We start from the raw sequence: 23,238 nt of genomic DNA, 5'->3' as shown, positions 1-23,238 counted from the left end.
CTGTTGGATTACGGGTTCTCTGTCCCCCTCCTCCTTTTACACCCACCCTTTTCAACCACCCAGTTGACGCTGTCTCATCTTTTAAATATCTCGGAGAGTTTCTGACTCAGCCCTTCTTTCACTCAACAGGTTTCTTCTTCTGTAATGAAATCAGGCTTGTATTCACTTTGTCAGCTCGGAGCAGCTAGAAATTACCTGATACTGGCTGTTTGCATCTCCTATGCCACATCAACTCCCGTTAGGATTACTGTAACGCAATTTATGTCATCCTGACCAAATTTAATAGAACACAAACCCTACAAAACATGGCAGGTAGAGTCCTCTGCCATGCAAAACAAAGACATCGTGCAACTCCTTCATTAAAACAACTTCATTGGCGCCTGCCCTATCCCTTCCGGAGGTTAAATTCAAAATCATCACCCTTGCTTATAAGCTTTTCACGAAGGCAAACAAGCTTATCTAGTCTCCCTTACTGTCCCCTATACCTCGTCTCATTGTCTTCATTCATTGAACGATTATCGACTCATCCTTCTCCCTACATTGAGTACAAAATGGGAATTAACTAGAAACAGTGCTTTCTTTTTTTTTATTTCACCTGCTCTCTGGAACTCTCTATTACGTTCCCTTAGAGCTGAGCCCTCCTACACTAACTTTAATTTCGCTCTTAAGACTCACTAATTTCACCTTGCCTTTGCAACGACTTGAATTTAGTATTGATAACTGGTGAACCCATGATGCAGCACACATACCCCCCTCCCCCAATCCTGTAGAACTCTTCCCCTGGTATTGCCCCAAGTGAATGTTGTCTACATGTTTTATAATTTTCCTATTATTTTATTGGAGTTCCTTTCTCTACTTTTATATATTTGTACTCTGTGAACTGCTCTGATTTGTGCTCAATTGTCACTTGGTATGGTAACCAAGTGGCAATTGCAGCTAAACAGTAAGCCAGTGGTTCTAAATCCAGTCCTGAAGGCCCACAATCCAGCCTGGGTTTTCAGGTTTTCCACAATAGTGTGTATGAGATCTGTTTTCATGCAATGCAAGCAGTAAATGTAAATAGATTTCATACATACTGATGGCGGAAATCTGAAAACCAGGCTGGGCTGTGGACATCAAGGACTGGATTTGAGGGCCCCTGTGGTAAGCCTTTCCATAACCTTTGTTTCATATTTTACCTGCTAGCACAGAGGCACAGTTATATTTTTTTTGTGCTGGCTGTACATTGCTTTATTTAGGATGTCCGTTTGTTCTCTCTCACCTCATCCTCTTGGTCTTCTGTTATTGAGAGGCTTTGCTCATTGGGTTTTCTTTGTTAAACCCCAGAAACGGCAAACATTTGATGGGGTGCAGCTTCCAAGAATATTTGCAATAAGAAGAAGCTGAGGGTGAGTTCTTGCCTAGATCCACCACACAGCCACTGAGCTATCAGGTTGGCCCTGGTATGCTTGTATTGATGATAAAGCCTGTGTTTCTCCAGGATTATTGAATTGGAGAGTTGCCGTTTTATTCTTGGAGATTCCAGGACAATCCTGGAGTGATGACAACTGCTATATGCAATCGCTACCTTCTCCTGGGTGTCCTTGAGCCACAGCAGTTCCACTCAACCCACATGCCTGTGGCAGAAGTTCAGAGCCTTTCCTGAGTTCCTTTTCTCCCCAAAACTTTCATTGTCTTTGGCCATCCTTAGCGGGCAGGTCCTTCACAGCATTTTACAAACAGCCCTCTCTAGGGAGGGCTCATTGGCTGGGGTAGCCTGGGTCTTGTGTTGGCACACAGGGCCAGCTCTAAGCTACAGCACAGCGAATCATGGAACTTGTAGGGTTCAGGGTACCCCTTTGAGCTGTCTTTCTCTCTGCTGCCTGACTGTATGTATCTGACCCTATCTCAGTGCTCTACCCCTTTTATCCCCTTATCCCCATACTGGAGCATCCTGTGTCTGTTGCTGACCCGCTAAGCTGAGAGTCATAACACAGTCCTCACTTTTCTTCCAGACAGCACTTCTGGGATGGAAATGTAGAGCCTGCTCTATGTATCTGTTTCTAGAGGGAAGCAAGAAAGCCCATTGGTAGAGAAGTATGACTCTAGTCTAGAAGGCTATGTGTAGAGGGAGACAAAATTAGCTTATTAAGCCAAAGAAAACAGATTTCACTTTTCTCCAGGGTGATGCTAAGTCCTCAGCTGTTGTGCCTGGAGGTTGTGGTTCCTGTAGCCAGCAGCAGCTGACATTAGAGATCTGTGAGCTTCTTTAAAATAGGTTTGCTTGATAAGAGGTCAAACGTATTTAAAAAAAAAACCTGCAAAACTGATGCAACCAACTCTCTCTCTCTCTGTATTTATTTATTTTTTTAAATTTTAATAAAGGAAAATCCAGGTTGGTTCTTTGTAAGATCAGAGAATCTGCATTCCAAATTTAGCAATCGCTTCTGAAGAGATCAACATTAACAAATAGGCTGTAGGTGACACCTTTTATTAGTTCTTAACCCAGATCTCGGGACACACCTATCCAATCAAGTTTTCAGGATACCCAGTGACGATCCTAGGTCGGCTGCCACCTGGGGCGGATCGCCGATGCGCGCACCCCCCCTCCGGGTGCAGCACGACCCCCCTCCTGGCACAATGACACCCCCCCCCAGGTGCATTCTTGGCTGCTGGGAGCAGGCGCGCGGCTCTCGGCTCTGCTGGCTCCCTGTTCCCCCTTCCCGGAACAGGAAGTAACCTGTTCCGGAGCAGAGGGAGCAGGGAACCAGTGGAGTCGACAGGCGCGCGCGGCTGCTCTCTGCACCCCTCCAGCGGCGTGCACCCGGGGCAGACCGCCCCGCCCTTGTTACGCCGCTGAGGATACCCACAATGAATATGTATGAGATAGATTTGCATGCATTACCTCCATCGTATGCAGATCAATCTCATGCATATTCATTGTGGGTATCCTGAAAACCTGATTGGATAGGTGTGTCCCGAGGTCTGGGTTAAGAACTAATAAAGGTGTCACCTACAGCCTATTTGGATAGGACTAGGTTGAGAGCCCCTGGTCTAACTTAATACATTTGTGACCAGCTTTCAAGAGCTCTCTGCTGTTGATCAAGTCAAAAGCCAAGGCGCCCTTTTACTAAGGTGCGCTGAAAAAGGGCTTGTGGTAGTGTAGGCGCAGGTTTTGGGCGCCCACCGATCCATATTTCAGTGCGCCTGTAAAAAAAAAGGCCTTTTTAAAAAAGTTTGCCGAAAATAGACGCGCAGCAAAAATCAAAATTGCTGTGCGTCCATTTTGGGTCTGCGACCTTACCACCAGCCATTGACCTAGCGGTAAAGTCTCGCATGGTAACCGGGCGGTAATGACCTACACGCATCAAATGCCACTTGGTGTGCGACTGATACTTGCATCCGAAAATCAAAATTATTTTTCGGATGCGCGCCAAAAATTAAATTACTGCAAGAGCCACGTGGTAACCAGACGGTAACTCCATGTTGGCACGCCGGGTGGTAACTCCATTTTGGCGCACGTTGGGTGCACATAGACGCTTACGCGGCTTAGGAAAAGGGTACCCAAGTGCCCTAATGTGATAAAGGGAGCAAAGTTCTTGAAAGATGGTGACAAACCGTTAAGGAGGTCTTTTGCAAAGGTGCGCTAACATTTTTAGCTCATGATAAAATTCACATGCACTAAACACCAAGTTGCCCATAGGAATATTTATTTATTTATTTATTTTAGAGCACTTTTACCCCACCTTTTCCCCACAGAATGCAGGCTCAAGGTGGCTTACAAGAGACAGGAAAGACTAACGCCAAACCAGACAAATCCTATATAATAAAACTCACCCTCAACGTTCTGAGGACACTGACATCACTGTCAGGTCCTCCGGGCACTTCCTTCCGATTCGAAGCCTTCGTGGTGGTGAAGCCACCGAAAACACTGTGTTGGGGCCTCGCCCTCGTGTCAAACGTGATGACGTCGAGGGCGGAGCAATGGCGTCACTGGCTTCACAACCAACGACAAAGCAGATTGAAGGTGGCGTGCTGAGGTCCGCAACAATGCTGGTCAGTGCCTTCAGAACGCCCAAGGGGTGAGTAGGGAGGGGGGGAAGTTCGGAAGGAAACCGTGCTAGCGCCCATTTCATTTGCGCAAGAAACGGGCATGTTTTACTAGTACACATATAATAGTTAGAGGGGAGAAAAAGAAAAAAAGGAGAGATAAAGAAGTCCAAAATGGTCTGTCCATTTGATGTTGTGAAGGCGGCGACACGATGTGACAGAGTATGGTAGCGATGCAGCTCTCTTCAGCCGCCAAAAACAGCTGACTGGGTGTCTTAGCATTTAACACACACTCATTTTTAGCGCGCACTAAAAACGCTAGTGTTCCTTTGTAAAAGGGGCCCTAAGTTAATTCAGTGAAAAGTTACCACCTAATTTTTTTTTTTTTTTTTTTTTAGACACACTGGGAAGGGTCTTAGGAAAGGAAAAACGGAAGATCGTTGAAGAGCTTGGTAAATAAATTTCAGTGCTAAAAGTGTAAAATCATGTATTTGGGATGCAAAAATCATTAGCCACAGACTAATTAGATGAAGAAGAACTAGAAAAAGGTCTAAGAGAAATCGTCTCGGGCCACTGCAAGATATTGGAAAGCTAACAGCATTCTCAGCAAAGATAATACTGCCATTAGTAAGACCCCCACCTTGAATACTGGGGTCAATTCTGGAGGCTCTGTCTTTTTTTTTTTTTAAGGGCGCCAAGAGAATGGACATGGTTTCGTGAAGGACTACTAAAATGGTAGAAGGCCTACAGTACACACTCGGGACCATCCCTAGGTAAATGGCACCTCGGGCAAGGGTTGCCATTGGTGCCGCCTCCTTCCTTGGCTGGCTGCATGTCTCCCATAGCTGCCCTTTACTGGCCAGCCCCAATAGCATACAGTCACATCTGGGGGGCCAGAGCATGTATAAGGAAGGGGACTTGGTACCAGCCTTGTATCCATCATCCCATATCCCATGCAGGTGCCCATCTTGCCTGCCATAGTAACAGTCATGTGCACATCTTACAAAGAGAGGCTCAAGGTACTAACGTGAACTCGCTGGAGAAAAGAAGTGAAAGGAGGTATATGATAGAAACATTCACATGTTCGACAAGCTTCCAGAGTGTACAGGATGAGAATATTTTTCATACAAAAGGAAAGCGAGTGACACACTTCAGGTCTAGCCTCTGTCTATGCTGCTGTTTGCTCGCACTCCCCACCCCATGAGTGTCTGGCGTCTCTCTGCTCTCTCTCCCCTCCCCCCCCCTCCCCCCCACCCGTGGTCCTTCAGTCCTGGCGTTTGACTGGCAGAGGCAGTGAAACAGACTGGTCCTGCTGGAGCCTTTCCTCTTTCACGTCCCGCCTCCTGTGATGCAAGTTCCTGTGGCTTGCACAGGCTTCTTTCCTCTCTTAAATAAAATAAAAACCGGCATATTTTAAAAGGTAGATCATGAGAAATCCTCTGTTCTAATCCCTCAACGCGACCTCGAAGCTGGCAGTAGGTTTCCAGCATTAAGGCAGGGTTTACTGTGTGCTGTTTTCCTGAGCATTGGGAGGGAATAGCTAATGACCTCATTTACATCCGTTTGCCTACATTTAAATGCAATTTGCAATAGTCTTTGGCATGCACACTGTTTCCTTTTATAGAGCATTCTGCGTACATTAATGCTGGCGCTAGTCTGGCGCCCTTTGATCAATAGACTCACAACTGCGCTACAAAGGTCATTTTCAAGACCAACCCATTATATTACTGACTGGACAGATTTTATATTGAAGACATTGAAGTTCATTTATTGGAAAAAGACCCCTGAAGCAGGCTTTAGGCCGAAACACAGTACTATGTTGGGTCTTTGATCAATAATTCTTCTCAAGCATCCAGGTTGCCCTCTTCATTTCTGGAGTCCTTGGTCCATTTTCCACTTCCCTTTTTATCTGTTTCTCTTCGTGGGATCTCAGATTTTTGCTGAAGCAGTGCAGCGCCCACAGAGGTAACCTTGAGTGTTGTGTGCAATTCAGGTTACTACCTCTCAAAAAAGATATAATGGAATAAGCGAAAGTACAAAGGAGCAACCAGAATGATTAAGGGGATGGAATAAAAGGAAAGGCTAAAGAGTTAGGGCTGTTCAGCTTGGAATAGAGATGGCTGAGGGGGGTATATGATAGAGGTCTGTAAAATACTGAGTGGGGTGGAATGGGTTAAACGAGGATCGATTGTTTACTCCCATCAAAAATTGCAAAGACATGGGGACATGCCATGAAATTACATAGTAATACGTTTAAAAAGAAAAGGCGAAAATATGTTTTCACTCAAGCGCATAGTTTAAGCTCTGGAACTCGTTGCCAGAGGATGTGGTAAAAGCAGTTAATGTAGCTGTGTTTACAAAAGATTTGGACAAATTCCTGGAGGAAAAGTCCATAAACTGTTGTTCAGGTAGGGCAGGGGAAAGCCGCTGCTTATCCCTAGGGTAGGTAGCATGGAGTTTTGCGACATTTTGAGATTCCGTCAAATACTTGTAACCTGGATTAGCCACTGTTAGTGGGCTAGAGCAGTGATTTTCAACCCAGTCCTCAGGGACCACCTGGCCAGTTGATTTTTCAGGATATCCACAATGAATATGCATGAGAGACATTTGCATGCACTGCCTTCTTGGTATTCAAATCTGTGTCATGCATATTCATTGTGGATATCCTGAAAAGCTGAGGACTGGGTTGAAGAACACCGGGCTAGATATGACAGTTCTTATGCTGTGTTCCCTATCATCACATATCATGAAACTGTGAATAGCTTACTTATGAAACACACATTTTTATTATGGTCTTCTAGGAAAAGATATTGCCTTGGAGGGGGAAACTGACTTCTAGAGGATCAGTACAGCCTTCGTACAGTGCAGTGTGTTGTAGGTCTCCATGGCTTTCTCTGTCTCTCTCTGCTACACATTATTTCAAGGAATCATAGGCATGTGTTTATTTGTGAGCTAAGAGTGACTCACGATCTAGAAGCAGAAGCCAGTAATTTAATCCTTAATACCAAGTGAGAAAACCACATCTATGTAATTCCCTGACTGACATGTGGCGCCAGGCCGTGCAAGCTGAGGGTGAGTATCCCTGTGGCTGCTGATCATACATGTGACTGCTTGGAAAGGAGGTACTGGAATTCTCCGTCTGTGCCAAGTGAAAAGGGAAGGAGGTACAGGAGACCTGTGGAGAACACATCCAAGGAGTAACCAAAGGCAACGGTAAACAGATCAACAATACCAAGTTAAAAGCTGTGCTTACCCTAGTGGCCTTCCTCAGGTGAGCTAATCACCAGCTGGCAGAGGAGAATTAATTCAGCAGCCAGGTCAGTCCCTGCTGTAGGTAATCTTGAATGAGATGGAGATGGAGTGCATGCATTGGAGTAGGGTTACCATATTTTGCCCCGCCCCCTCCCCGTCACCCCCCTCCCCTTACCTTACTACTGCCCTGGTGGTCTAGTGACCTCTTCGGGGCAGGAAAGAGCCCCCTCTTTCCTGCCCGAAGCGCTACCCAGCATGCATCCTTCCTGTTGCTGATCCTCGGCGCCGAGTCAAAATGGCCGCCAAGAGTTGAAGTCTCACGAGGTCGTTGATAAGACGTTAAAAACGTCTGCCCAGTGTGCTGCCGCGGCTAAGAAAGCGCACAGAATGTTGAGTATTATTAGGAAAGGGATGGAAAACAAACACGAGGATGTTATAATGCCGTTGTATCGCTCCATGGTGCGACCGCACCTCGAGTATTGTGTCCAATTCTGGTCGCCGCATCTCAAAAAAGATATAAAGGAATTAGAAAAGGTGCAGAGAAGGGCGACGAAAATGATAAAGGGAATGGAACGACTTCCCTATGAGGAAAGGTTGAGAAGGTTAGGGCTCTTCAGCTTGGAGAAAAGGCGGTTGAGGGTGATATGATAGAAGTCTACAAGATAATGAGCGGAGTAGAGCGGACAGATGTGAAGCGTTTGTTTACACTTTCAAACAACAACAAAACCAGGGGACACAAGATGAAGCTAGAATATGGTAGATGTAAAACAAATAGGAGAAAGTTTTTCTTTACTCAGCGTGTAGTTAGACTCTGGAACTCGTTGCCGGAGAATGTAGTGACAGCAGCTGGCCTTATGGAATTTAAAGGGGGTTTGGACAGATTCCTGAGGGAAAAGTCCATTGGACATTATTTTAAAAAAAAAAATTTTCTTGGGGGGGGGGGGGGGGGGGAGGTTGCCGGGTTCTTGAAGCCTGGATTGGCCGCTGTCGGAGACAGGATGCTGGGCTTGATGGACCCTTGATCTTTTCCCAGTATGGCGGTGCTTATGTACTTATGTACTAGCTCCCTGCCCCATGCTTTCTACCTTCATGTGTGGTTATACTTGTAATAGACTTCCTAAGTTGATGTATCATGTTCCATCTCTGGCCTTATTCCCATCCAGTCTAAAATTGCACCCTTTTTTTGAGTCTGCTCTTAAATCGTAACATACGTTTCTCCTGATCACAGCCTTGTTGGTTGCAACCAGTTTCTTAATAGTTGAAATTCCCAAATTCTCTGTGTCCTAGATTGTAAGCTCTACAGAGAAGGGACTGTCTCTTATATGTAACTGTAATGTTGCATAATTATATGTACAGTACACTAACTTTATTATGCCACATATGTGCTCTGTCTTCCTTACATTTGCTCCTCAAATCATGCTACTGTTTCATTTGGGCTATTATTCAAAAGGGAGTTGCCACCAGCCAATTATGGATACTGATAGGGAATATAATAAGAGTTTTTATCAAATCATGAGTGGTATAGAAAAAGTTAACGGGGAAAGGATTTTTACAGTTTCAAACAATACTGAGATGAGACAGCATTCCATGAAGCTAACAGGAAGCACATCAACCAAATCTGAAAAAGTGTTTTTAGAGTCGGTGAACAGTTGAACTGTAAAATTTTGTTTCTAAAGAATGTGGTCGAGGTTAGTAGTATAGCTGAGTGCACGCAAGGTCTGCAGAAGTTTCTGGAGGAAAACTCCAGAAAAGAATAAGCTAGACAGACTTGGGTGTCTCCACTTCATATTTCTGGGAGTGAGCAATAGAGAATGAATAGACTTGCCTTTTAGTATTTTCTGGGTGATCCAGGTTGGCCATTGTAGAGATGGGAAGCAGGGCTTACTGAGCTGATCTAACACAGCATGACATTTCTTCTGCTACCTGTCCTCCCCCCTCCCCTTTACAGGATGTCACCAAACTCTTTGCCCTTGGGATCCACTCTAACATCTGTTTCTTTGTAACCTCATCCTTTTCCTTAGGAGCAGAAGGAAAATGAGTGAATCGGGTGCGAAGGCAGGTCAGACACTGGCGTCTAAGCAAGAGAAAGAGACGACGGAGAAGAGGGGGCGTGGTCGGCCCAGGAAGCAGCCTCAGGTCTAAACTCTCTCATTTCATGACATTATTAATATTCAACATTCTGTTTTGATATACCGCCCCGTCCGGCAAGGTACATAAGCAATTTACAATAATATAATAGAGAAGAAGGGAAGAAGAAATATGAGGAGGAACACAAGGGAAACCTAAGCTACAGTATTCCTATTAATATCAAGTTACAGCAGAATTTGAGAACTGATCAGTATTAAACTATAAAATAACAGTATTATGATAGTAAGAAACAAAAGGTAGGATGAATGAAAAGTAGGGGAGCAATGATTAGGTGCAGCGAAGGGCGACTAAAATGATATCGGGGATGGGACGACTTCCCTATGAAGAAAGACTAAGGAGGCTAGGGCTATTCAGCTTGGAGAAGAGACAGCTGAGGGGAGACATGATACAGGTATATAAAATAATGAGTGGAGTGGAACAAGTGGATGTGAAGTGTCTGTTCACGCTTTCCAAAAATACTAGGACTAGGGGGCATGCGTTGAAACTACAGTGTAGTAAATTTAAAACAAATCAGAGAAAATGTTTCTTCACCCAACGCATAATTAAACTCTGGAATTCGTTGCCGTAGAACGTGGTGAAGGTGGTTAGCTTGTCAGAGTTTAAAAAGGGATTAGACGGTTTCCTAAAGAACAAATCCATAAACCACTATTAAATGGACTTGGGAAAAATCCACAATTCCAGGATTAACATGTATAGAATGTTTGTACGTTTGGGAAGCTCGCCAGGTACCCTTGGCCTGGATTGGCCGCTGTCGTGGACAGGATGCTGGGCTCGATGGACCCTTGGTCTTTTCCCAGTGTGGCATTACTTATGTACTTATTATTATTATTATTATTATTATTAATAGTGGACAAGATATTCTGACTACGGGAGTTAACCCGGCTAACTCCCACGGTTGGTGCTGAGCTCGGATATTCAATGTTAGGCTGTTTCTGGTTACCGGCATTGAATATCCAGTTTAATTTTGGCCGGTTCAAACTTAACCGGCCAAGCCGATATTCTGCACTTTTCCAGGTATTCACATGGCCGAACATAGCCACCAAACTGAAGATGAAAATCGGCATATAGCCAGTTATATTGCTGAAAATTCATGGATAGCCGGTTATAGGGCATTTAACTAGCCAGTTAAATGCTTTTGAATATCAGGGGGATTATTAATATTAATGGTCATTGTTCAGTCAGCAGCAGTCAGTATTAAGAGCTGCCCACTGCCAGTGAAATGAGACCTGGAGATTCAGTACTGAGCCGTGTCCAGGCACTGGCATTGAATATCTAGATTATCTTTCATTGCTAGTACCCGTATACAGTACTGTCTGCCCAGTTTGCTATGTGGGCACCAGAAGTGAATATTGCCAATGCCTGCATGTCTCCCAACTCTGCCCCAGCTGCACCCCCAGGGTCACCCCGGCACTGTCCAGATTGTGCTTGGGCAGTGAGAGCTGATGTTCAGTGACCCTGGTTGGTTAATATCGACGGACAGCCCTTTTAGTGTGATTTCAGCAGACCAGAGAGGCTCCTGCCCGCTTTAACCGTGCTAAATATCAACCTCAGTACTTTTTATAGGGGAAAAGTCTACTTCTCTAGATTACCTCAAAAGCAACGTACACAAAATTACTTTCTACTGTTGGGATTTTCTAGTGCTTGCCAAACTCAGAATTACCTCTAGTTGCATGCACTAGCCTGATGGTAGTGTCGATTTGGCATGTGCTAGCCCTGCGTTAGCCCTCCTGTGCCTTAGTAAAAGGGCCCCTCAATCAGGGCCGCTGAGAGACTAGGCTGGGCGCGGAAGCAAGGCTGCCTCGCCTCCACCGCTCCCCCCCCTGTCGCTCCCCCCGCCTCTGCAGTCCGCGGTCTCACCTCCCTGCCTCCTCGGCTCCGGGCCCCCTGCATTCAAAGCGGCAGTCGCAGATCGCCTCTCTTCAGTTCTGGCCTCGCCTTCCCTCCCCGTGTCCCGCCCTCGTCTGATGTAACTTCCGGTTTCCGCGAGGGCGAGACACAGGGAGGGAAGGCCCGAAGGGAGGCGATCTGTGACTACCGCTTCGAATGCAGGGGGCCCGGAGCCGAGGAGGCAGGCAGGTGAGACCGGGGACTGCAGCGCCGGGCCCCCCTTAGAGGCCCAGGGAATTTTGTTCCCCCTGCCCCCCCCCCCCCCCCTCTCGGCGGCCCTGCCCTCAATTGCTTGGGTAGAGAATTCCAAAGTTTGGTACTCTGATGTGCGAAGAAACACCTTTGCAATTTGGATAATGGAGTGTGTATTCTCTAGGAGGTCCTTTTACTAAGGTGCACTGAAAAATGGTCTGCAGTAGTGTAGGCGCAGGTTTTGGGCGCACACAGATCCATTTTTCAGCGTGCTTGTAAAAAAGGCCTTTTAAAATTTTTTTCCGAAATATGGACGGGCAGCTAAATAAAAATTGGCGCACGTCCATTTTGGGTCTGAGACCTTACCACCAGCCATTGACTGAGCGGTAAGGTCTCACGTGGTAACCGGACGGTAATGACCTATGCACGTCAAATGCCACTTGATGCGCGTAGCTGGTGCACGTCCGAAAATAAAAAGTATTTTTCGGATGCGCGTAGCGGAGGCGTGCCAAAAATGAAATACCGCAAGGGCCACGCGGTAACCAGGCAGTAACTCCAAATTGGCGTGCGTTGGGCAAGCATAGGCACCTACGCAGCTTTAGTAAAAGGACCCCTAGATATTTTTACTGTATTACTGGAAGGTAAATCAATTAGTTGTTGCATGTAGGAGGGGGATAAATCATATATGATTTGGTAAACAGTCGCACTTATTGTAAAGGTGATCCTTGCGTTTATGGGAAGCCAGTGAAGTTTTAACAAGAGAGGGGGGAGGCCTTCTCAAAGCGAGGAGCACTGCATAGAAGGCGAACAGCAGTATTTTGTGCTGTTTGTAATTTTTTAAGCCGTGAGATTTTAATACCCGCATATAATGCACTGCAATAATCAAATTGACATATTATATGTCATATTAGGCTAGGTTCATTTCCAAAGCATATGGACTTACAAAGTTACATGTGTTACTTGGGAGCTCATGAAAGGTTGAAAATCACTAGTACATAAGTATTGCCAAACTGGGAAAGACCAAAGGTCCATCGAGCCCAGCATCCTGTTTCCAACAGTGGCCAATCCTGGTCACAAATACCCGGCAAGATCCCAAAAATGTACAACACATTTTATATTGCTTATCCCAGAAATAGTGGATTTTCCCCAAGTCCATTTAATAACGGTCTATGGACTTTTCCTTTAGGAAGCCGTCCAAACCTTTCTTAAACTCTGCTAAGCTAACCGCCTTTATCACATTCTCTGGCAACGAATTCCAGAATTTAATTACACATTGCGTGAAGAAACATTATCTCCGATTCGTTTTAAATTTACTAAATTGTAGCTTCATCGCATGCCCCCTAGTCCTAGTATTTTTGGAAAGCGTGAACAGACGCTTCACATCTACCCATTCAACTCCACTCATTATTTTAAACACCTCTATCATATCTCCCTTCAGCCGCCTTTTCTCCAAGCTGAAGAGCCCTAGCCGCTTTAGCCTTTCCTCATAGGGAAGTCGTCCCATCCCCTTTATCATTTTCGTCGCCCTTCTCTGCACCTTTTCTAATTCCACTGTATCTTTTTTGAGATGCAGCGACCAGAATTGAACACAATATTCGAGGTGCGGTCGCACCATGGAGCGATTCAAAGGCATTATAACATCCTCATTTTTGTTTTCCATTCCTTTCCTAATAATACCTAACATTCTATTTGTTTTCTTAGCCGCAGCAGCAGCACACTGTAGTAAGGGCTCCTATATTATCTCTGCGCTAACCAGTTAACACGTGGTAATGCAGATGCATTAACTGGTTAGTTACATCAGACGAGGGCGGGACACAGGGAGGGAAGGCCAGAAGAGACGCGATCTGCAACTGCCACTTTGAATGAAGGGGGCCCGGAGCCGTGGAGGCAGGTAGGTGAGACCGCGGTCTTCTTAGGTCCAATTGGAACTAAGGATGCATGCAGCTTTCACAGCACGACGAGGATGAAGAAGTTAAAGAAGACCATGGCTGGGCTGGCGGGGGGGTTGGGGTGCCCCACCAGCTGAAGCAATATTTTAAAAAGCCGGCAGGAGGAAGCGGACCTCGGGAGTAGGTGACGGCGGTAGGCGGGGGAGGGAGGGAGGGAGGATTAACGGCGGTACGGGGGAGGGTTGACGGCGGTAGGGGGGGCAGCGGCTGCCGGGGGGGGCTATAATGTGCCCCCTCTAGCCCCTGCTCCCCCTACCGCTGAACCTCAGATACGCCCTCAGATACGCCCCTGGTAAAAGTGCCCCTCAATGTTTTGCTGCATTAGGCACGAATCAGCACAATACAGCTTAATAAAAAGAACCCTTTGTTTTTATTGTTTTAGCTGCACTAGAACAAAAAGAAAAAGGAAAAAAAATGCAATATATAGAAAACAAAAAGGAATATCAGTTGTGTTTTAGTGTACACCCCTACCTCAGCACAGATTTATCTGAACAATCCTATCTCCCTGCTAAAGAAAGCCCCTAATTTAAAATTTAAGTACAAAAAATATTGACCCTAAAATTCAGAGGCAGTTATCTGGATAATTACTTTAGCTGGCACTATCGGTTGTGTCTCAACAGCACTGTCAGGAAAATTGGTACTATTTTAAGATTGTAACCCACCTAGGTCATAGGTCGGCTATAAATACATTTTAGAATGGGGAGCCTAGAGGAGTAGCCTAGTGGTTAGTGCAGTGGACTTTGATCCTGGGGAACTGAGTTCAATTCCCACTGCAGCTCCCTGTGACTCTGGGCAAGTCACTTAACCCTCCATTGCCCCTGGTACAAAATAAGTACCTGAATATATGTGAACCGCTTTGCATGTAGTTGCAAAAACCTCAGAAAGGCAGTATATCAAGTCCCATTTCCCTTTCCCCCTTTCCCTTATGACATCACAATATCAGAAGTGAGCCAAGTATCGGGCAATCAAGCCATTGTGACATCACTGATGAGGTTGGCTCTTATTGGTGGAATGAGTGGAGGAGTAGCCTAGTGGTTAGTGCAGTGGACTTTGATCCTGGGGAACTGAGTCCGATTCCCACTGCAGCTCCTTGTGACTCTGGGCAAGTCACTTAACCCTCCATTGCCCCTGGTACAAAATAAGTACCTGAATATATGTAAACCACCTTGAATGTAGTTGCAAAAACCTCAGAAAGGCAGTATATCAAGTCCCATTTCCCTTTCCCTTTAACAGGACATGTAGAGCCCAAATTTAGAACAGACATGGAGATGGGAATTGAGATATCTAGGTTGGGACATTCACAATTCCACCTGTATTTTACAGAGAGGCATATTTATTTATTTATTTATTTATTTTATTTATTCGTGCTCATATCCCACAATTATCCAAAAACGAGTTTCGGTTCAATGTGGCTTACATTTAACAGTTGTTGGAGATTACATTGATTCAATTACATTTAGAAAGGTTGTATGATGCTGTGTTTTACAGTGATTGGGCAAGATAACTATTAGTGCTTATGGAATAGTTATTGAGTTTCTTGAGAAGCTATGTCTTAGTTCATTTCTTAAATGAAAAGATGTACTACAGTTAGAGGCTATGTTGTGTATGGTAGTTCCAGAATGATTAGTGCATATTTTACTCATAGAGTTTCCCGAAGAGGTAGGTCTTTAGGTCTTTTCTGAACTGGAGGTAGTTTGTGATGATTCTTATGACTATGGGAATTGAGTTCCACCATTTTGAACCCAGGTAGCTAAATCCCGCCATGTAGGTGGACTTGTATAGTACGTTTTTGCAGTTGGGCAGGTGAAGTAGTAGGTAACCTCTGGTTCCTGGGTTTGCATTTCTTGGTGATTAGTTTGATCATGTCTAGCACGTAGTCCGGTGACATGTCGAACAGTATTTTGAAGATGATTGAGCTGGTTTTGAAAAATAGTCTTGCCTTGATTGGAGCCAGTGTAGTAGCATTATGAGTAGTGGGGTTGCTCTATAATATTATTTATTATTTTTAATTTTAAACCAGACGTTTATTAATGAATCCAGCAAATATACATTGTACAAAACAGTGTGACATAACAGTACCAAATAGTTAGATTCATCTGCAGCAAGAGTCCTACAGAAGCAGGAACCCCCACACTCAGCCAAATGCAACCCAGTTATGTTTTTGTATAAAGAAAATTCAAAGAAACTATTGATATAGAAAGCTTATAGTAACCAACCTAATCCCCCTCCCCCCGCCCCTGCAAGGTTCAATCAAATTTGGTCGAGTACATGCCTTGACCTACCCCAAGACTACCCCATGGATATAAAAGGAGCCCATATCCTAGTCCACTTGGTCAGGGTGTTCCTCTCTCGTGCCAAGAGCCGCTCCTGTTCAGCAATATACTCCAACAGTTGTGTCCACTTGACCATCGAGGGGCTATTACACTGCTTCCAAGATCTGGCAATGGTCACACGACCTGCACAAAAACAAGTCCGCGCCAATGCCTTCCCTTCCGCAGGTATCCCCAAGATAGACCGATTGAACAAGAATATTGCCGGGTCCCATGGAATACCAGATCAGTGTTGAATATCAGTGTTGCTGCTGTGTTTTGGACAGTCTGCAGTGATTGTAGTAGGTTTTCTTTGCAGCCTACATATGCTGCATTACAGTAGTCTAGTTGGGACAGGATCAGTGTCTGTACTATAAGACGCTGATAAGCACTTAGACTTACAAAGTTTCATAGTAACCTATTGAATGTCGTTAAGTCTAATTGCTTTGAAAATAAGCCCCTTGTAAAATATGTGTATGGACATGCAGGACTACACGTTGATGTATTTCTATGTCCTGGGGGAGCAGCAGTTTTAAAAAGCTGCACACGGGTGGGGGAAAAGCCCAGCTACCTCGCACCGCGTGTGTTGGAGCAACCCTGCCTACCATGCCACTCCTTTTCTAGACTATCGCTGCCACTGCTACACAATTCTGAGTTTACAGCTGTGCCTACAGACAGATGGACTGACCCTCCTGTACCTTTGATTGATAAAACCTGTACAATAGCAGAAGCACCCAATGTATATATTAAACTGTGTGAACCACATAACTTACTCCAGCTAATGCAGAACAAAGTGCATTTGATTATATGCAATATACAGCCCAACAAAATATTTTTTTATTATTATTATTATTATGACAGGCTATAAACCAGTGTAAGGAATAATTTCAGTACAAAGTCTTTGCCAAGGTGTAGCACGTGACGTGGAGAGCAAGGGCTGATCATACTTGATAATACAAAGGTAGTGTGACAAGGTGCAGCCGGGGATCTTAGAACGATAATGTTAGAACCCCACACAGGCTGTCGGATAACTGATCAAATAGGGAAACTGTAGAGAAGGAAAGGTAAGTTACATTCGGTACAGCAGGTGCTTTCTTGTCTCCAGAATGCTGACAATCTAAGGGTCCTGTTTACTAAGCTGCGTTATAGGCTTTAGCGTTTTTAAGGCGCGTTAACCATGTACACACCTACAATATCCCTATAGGCGCCTGTACGGTTAGTGTGCCCGCTAATTGTAGGCGCGTTGAAAATGCTAACGTGACTTAGTAAACAGGGCCCTAAGTTTGTACCTGAGGCGATGGAAGCGGAAGTGACTTGCCCAAGTTGAAGAGAGTGAGAGAAGGGGGATTTGAACCCTGGCTTTCCTGATTGACAATCTGCTTGTTACTGTGCCATTATAGCATCATTTACTATGTTTGGTGGAGCCTCGAGCATGGTAAAAAAAAAGAAAACAATAAGTAAACAGAACAGAATAAGCACAATGGGCCTCAAGAATGGATGTGAAGAACCAACTTTATTTGTTTCAGCAGAATGCCTGTGTCAGGGGTCATCAGTATCGGTTCTGCAGTGGACATGCGTGCCAAATCATATTGCTTGATGCTAGGGGGTCAGTACCCAAGAAAAAGATCTAGATGCCATTGTAGACAATACACTGAAATCTTCTGCCCAGTGTGCAGTGGCGGCCAAAAACAGGATGCTAGGAATTATTAGGAAGGGGATGCTAAATAAGACCACGAATACTATAATGCCTCTGTATCGCTCCATTGTGCGACCTCACCTTGTGTATTGCATTCAGTTCTGGTCACTGTATCTCAAAAAAGATATAGCGGAATGCGAAAAGGTTCAAAGAAAAGCAACCAAAATGATAAAGGGGATGGAACCAGGGGGCGTATCTGGGCCCCCGCAGATTTCGCCCTGGACTCCCCTACCATCGACCCTCTCCACCTCCCCCTCCCTCCCACACACCCGCCACCAACCCGTCGCCAATCTTTGCTGGCGGGGGACCCCAAGCCCCCGCCAGCCGAAGTCCTCTCTTCCGTGCAGGATGCAAGTTGCAACGCTTCCTGTTCTTCTGAGTCTGACGTCCTGCACGTACAACATGCAGGACGTCAGACTCAGAATTTGGAACTCAGTCTGACATCCTGCGCGTTGTACGTGCAGGACGTCAGACTCAGAAGAACAGGAAGCATTGCAACTTGCAGCCTGCATGGAAGAGAGGACCTCAGCTGGCGGGGGGTTGGGGTCCCCCACCAGCAAAGGTAAGTGACAGCAGCGGGGGAGGGTTGGCGGCGGCGGGAGGGGGTGGAGAGTGTCATCGGTGGCGAGGGGGGGTCTGGCAGTGGCGGGGGGGGGTCCGGAAATGGCAGGGGGGGGGATCGGTGGTGGGGGGGGGGGCTAAAATATGCCCCCTCCCTCTGGCTCTGGCCCCCCCTACCACCAGAGTCCAGATACGCCCCTGGATGGAACTCCTCTCATATGAGGAAAGGCTAAAGAGGATAGGGCTCTTTAACTTGGAAAAGACGGCTGGGGGGGGGGGGGGTGGGATATGATTCAGGTCTACAAAATTCTGATGCAGAATGAGTAGAAATGAATCAATATTTTTACTCTCTTAAAAAATACAAGGACTAGGGGACACTCAATAAAGCTACATGAAAATACTTTTAAAACAAAATAGGAGGAAATATTTTTCACGCAACGAATAGTAACTTGTTGGAGAATGTGGTAACAGTGGTTAGGGTATCTGGGTTTAAAAAAGGTTTGGGCAAGTTCCTGGAGGAAAAGTCCGTAGTCTGTTGAAACAGATATGGGGAAGCGACTGCTTGCCCTGGGATTGGTAGCATGGAATGTTGTTGTTAATTGGGTTTCTGCCAGGTACTTATGACCTGGCTTTTGGCCACTATTGGAAGCAGGATCCTGGGCTAAATGGACCATTGGTCTGACCCAGTATGGCTATTCTTATGTTCTTTCAATACAATGGAACAAATCCAGCAGGTTACAGATATCACATCCAATTCAGGGAGATATATGAATGCTGTGTGGCAGGTAACAAGATCGCATAAAATTTGCTTCTGCCGAAACACAGCCCATGTCTGGTCTTTTTAAGGTTGGTTCTTCACATCCATTGTTGAGGTCTGTTGAGCTTGTTTTGGTGTGCTTCGTTACCTGTACTTTGAATCCCTGTCTGCTGTCTAAAAAAATAAATAAAAACATCTTTTCTTCCATGGGCCGGATTCAGCTACATGAAGTAAAGGAAATGCAGTTTGTAAAATACATAAATAAAACCCTCCATAGACTGCATCTGACCCAAAATATATGGTTAGGGGATCCCTGCTATAGTATCGTGTCAACCTTGCTGACAGTCCTGCTGTGTTCCTTCTTCTGGCCGATAATGGGGGGGGGGGGGGACGGGGAGGGGGGACAGTGGCTTCCCATCCAGTAGTGCCTCTTGGACAGCTAGACTCTTATTGTCAGAGGCTCATCTTAACACATTGAGGCAGAACTGAATTTTTAAGATTTCCTAAGAAGGTGGTTTGTTCTGTGGATGTAGCAGATAAAGTGAACTGTGGCTCAAAATTTGTGCTAAAAGTTTGTGTAGGTAAATGCTCTTTGCTGCGCCAATCTTCCTCGGTCCCTTTTAACACTCTCTTGTTGCCCACAGGAACCCAGTGAAGCCCCAACTGCTAAGAGACCGCGAGGGAGGCCCAAGGGAAGTAAAAACAAGAATTCATCCAAAGGAAGGGTAAGTGCAGCATTCCTTCCATGGTGAGGAGGGGGTGAGCCCTATGATTGTATCTTGTTCCTAGAAAGCTTTACTAGTGCAGATTGGGGGTATGTTTCCCCATGTGCAGCCTGTTCATGTGCGGAGAAGGGCTTTTATAAAATGGTTTGACCACATATATACTTAGAAAGTGTGTGAACTCCTCCGGGTTTTGATGAGAATAATTGGAGAGAAGAAATCCTTTTTGAAGTGCTTTAAAAAAAAACCACAAACAAGGCTATTCTTTCTGAGTTCATAACTGTCAGTTTTGCTTGCCTTAATAAGAGCTGCCAAGAGCGTGTGGCTGTTGGTAAATTTTGTCACACTTCACTGGTCTATCAGCCGCTCGTCCGCAAAATTCACGGTGGTCCTGGGATCAAGGAGGGCTTGGACAAAGATCTGTTTGTTTCCCCAGTGAAGAGTGACTGGTAGTGTAATAAGGGAGGTCAGAATGGACCTAGCAGTGGTGTAGCCAGACCTCGTACAAAAAACAGAAGAAACCAGTCTTCGCAAGAAAAACAACAGAAAACAAAACAGCGAAGATGACTAACAGGAACAAAAATAAAAAATATCAACATTTTTAAATAATCATAAAATATGTATTTATCACTTTCTTATGTATTTTTAAATATATATTTTATGATTATTTTTAAATGTTGATGTTTTTTATTTTTTATTTTTGTTCCTGTTAGTCATCTTCGCTATTTTGTTTTCTGTAGCCAGACCTCAACATGAGGGGAGACAGGGGTCCAGAGTACAAAGTGGGGGGGGGGGGGGCACATTCTGGGCCGCCTCCATGCTGCCCGCCACCACCACCACCGCCGCAACTGCCTCACATACCTTTTCTGGCAGGGGTCCCCAACCCCCTCTAGTTGAAGCATTTGTCCAGCGCTGGTCTCCACCACGTTGTCTGCCCTGCTCTTCCCCTCACATTGCATGCATGAGTGTTTTAGTAAAACTGAACATGCGTGACTAACGCATGCACACGGCATGAGGGGAGAAGAGCTGGGCAGGCAATTCAGCGGAGAGCCGGAGACCAGCGCTGGACAAAACCTTCAGCTGGCGGGGTTGGGGACCCTCACCCACCACACCAGGGGCCCCAGAGCCAATTTGAAGGGCCCAGGCCCCCGTGGCCCCCTGTAGCTACGCCATTGGGACCTAGGGAAGCCTCCCCTATCAATCCTAGGTCTCAAATTTTTCCCGGTTTCCTGGGACATTGTTTGCATAATGTCCTAGGTAAGCACAGTATAAACATAGGTTTGCATTCTCCAATGTTGCTTTTCCTCCTCAAAAGTCAGGAATGTCATATCTGCATGGGGACCGCCCCTACCTGCAGGGTGGCAGGAGGAGCTGGGGTCTGGCGGTCTATGGGGTTCTGAAACTGGGGTGCCACATGTAAAGTGGAATCTGCCTCCACGTTCTTTAGCTCTCTCTTGAAAGCGGATGTCAATCTTGATGCATAGGGAGACGTGGAGGGGCATTTTCATTATGACGTCTAAGTACCCAGATACATTCGATCAACTAGTGAGTACCTTCCCTTTAGGAAACTATTGAAAACCCATCTATTCAAACAGATTTACCCGAGCGACTTGACCTACCATAAGCAAACATAAGCAACCCATCCATTTACCGGTTCATCTTATCATTGCGATGAGTGGGAAAGCGCGGGATACAAATGTAATAAATAAATAAATACACCGGCTACCAGTACCTTACAAAGCTAAATTTAAAACTCTGTGTTTGATTTTCAAGGTCCTCAGACAAAATGGGCCAGAGTACTTAAAGAATAAGTTAGCCCTTTACACACCTTTCAAGACCTCTAAGGTCCTCTCAAGGGTCATCACTATCTGTACCTTCGTCAAAAGAGATTGTACAATGTGATACCCGCCAGCGAGCCTTCTCAGGAGTAACCTCCACGCTCTGGAATTTACTCCCAGAGGGCTACGTATAACCCGAAACTGCCTCTATTTCAGGAAGCAGGTGAAAGCTTGGCCCTTCTCCCAAGCATTTAATACATAGGGTGACTGACTATATACCCATTCTGTACCTGGACTAGCTTGCTATACACATTGTAACTTTGACCAGTTCCTTATCTCTTGCTTAACTATACAACAAACTTGCCTTGAGTTTAACGAACCATCAAGTTATCTCAACTGACTCTGTACCATGCATCTTGGTCCCCATATATCTGCTTTTGGTCCTTCAGCTATATGGCAAGCCGTATTGTAGAAAATCTTTAGCATCATATCTATGTTAGTTGAATGTCCTAATGCATTCTTATTAGGTGTATCATTAGTATTACGCTAACATTGTATTATATCTCTGGTATTTGAAGTCCCGTGCTATTAAATGTATATATTTTTGATACTGTTTTACGGTAGTTCTGTTATTAGGTTTCAATTTACTGTTTTCAAGTTTACCTCATTTATTGTACTTATATTTATTCATGGTTATTTTACTATTGTTATGCCGTTAACAAAGTTGTGAGGTTGATGTTAAACTGTACCCCGCCTTGGGTGAATCTCTTCATAAAGGCAGATAGTAAATCCCAATAAATAAATAAAATAACTGGCTACGTTGATATACAGACTTAACCGGTTATCGTCTAACTGGCCAAAGATATCCCATATATTTACACGGCCAAATATAGCTGCTAAAGTGAGGCTGAAAATTGGAAGATAATCAGTTATATTGGCTGACATAACTGGCTCTCTCTGCTAGCCGGTGATATTCAGCGGGAGATAGCCGGCTATCCCCTGCTGAATATCGCCGGATAGTCATGGGTCATTTAACCAACCAGGTGCCGATCCTGGCCGTTAAATGCTTTTGAATATCGGCGGAACTGTTTTATAGGACTCTGCTCCTAAACCCAAGTCCTCAGCCGCACCTTCCGCTTATCAGGCGTTTTGCTGACCTGATACCACCCACGGGGTGTGTGTGTTTTCAAAATGAATCCTCGTACATTTCAACAGCTACTTGCAGGTCTATTTCACTCTAGTGCCCTGATGCTCAGAAGCAAATGCGGGCACTAGAAGGCATTAGCGCCAGACTAGCGCCCAGGTTTGTTAACACAGAATGCTGAGATCCGACGAACATGTGAACCAACGAGCTCGCTGGCTCACAGCACAATGAGCATGCAAATGCATGCTGAAGAGGGCATTCCCTATTCCTTCCCAATGCTCAATGGACAGCGCGCCAAACAAGGGCGCTCTTTTCGCTGTAAATCCTACGCCAGCTCAGAGCTGGCATTAGGGAGGCTGAGGCAGGAGAATGCTAAAGTAATAATATTCTTAAACACTTTTTCTTGGATAGAGGAAACATTTTGGGCACTTCCCTTGGGGTATATAATATTATGGGGGGAGGGGTGTTCTGATTAGCGTTTGGTACATTACTGTGTTGGAGGGACTTAAAATAATTGCATCCCTTTTCTTCCCTGAAGATTCTCTAAGCCATATTTACTCATAAAAACCCAATAGGTGTCTCTTCCTTCTAGCATTTCTGTACATAGACTTACATACAAAATTCCAAAGCTTGCCTCTTTTCGGCAGAGAACCGGGGTGTAAGGGCTGATGATCTGCCAGCCAACGAGATGTGAGAGCAGGCTCCTTTTCCCAGTTTGGGCATGTGCTCAAGAGCTGTGTTTGACGCACAACTCTCGAATGCATGTACCAGTCACAATCCTGCCGCCAAACTCCCTAATTTTCAACGCTATGAG

The 23,238-nt window shown here is 45.3% G+C and overlaps 1 protein-coding gene across 1 annotated transcript in view; it reads left to right on the top strand.

Annotated features, from left to right (window-relative positions):
• The window catches only part of HMGA1 (high mobility group AT-hook 1), a 47,418-nt gene that overhangs the window by 14,191 nt on the left and 9,989 nt on the right, over positions 1-23,238 (top strand). Inside the window, exons 2-3 of the mRNA XM_030220981.1 lie at positions 9,303-9,417; positions 19,425-19,505. Coding sequence (XP_030076841.1) covers positions 9,316-9,417; positions 19,425-19,505 — 183 coding nt within the window. The 5' untranslated portion in view covers positions 9,303-9,315. The remainder of the gene's footprint in view (positions 1-9,302; positions 9,418-19,424; positions 19,506-23,238) is intronic.

The sequence above is a fragment of the Microcaecilia unicolor genome, chromosome 12 (genome assembly GCF_901765095.1).
Source record: "Microcaecilia unicolor chromosome 12, aMicUni1.1, whole genome shotgun sequence".
NCBI classification, from domain to species: domain Eukaryota; kingdom Metazoa; phylum Chordata; class Amphibia; order Gymnophiona; family Siphonopidae; genus Microcaecilia; species Microcaecilia unicolor.
The sequence above is the reverse complement of the archived record's forward strand: the minus strand, read 5'-3'. Positions and strand labels throughout refer to the sequence as shown.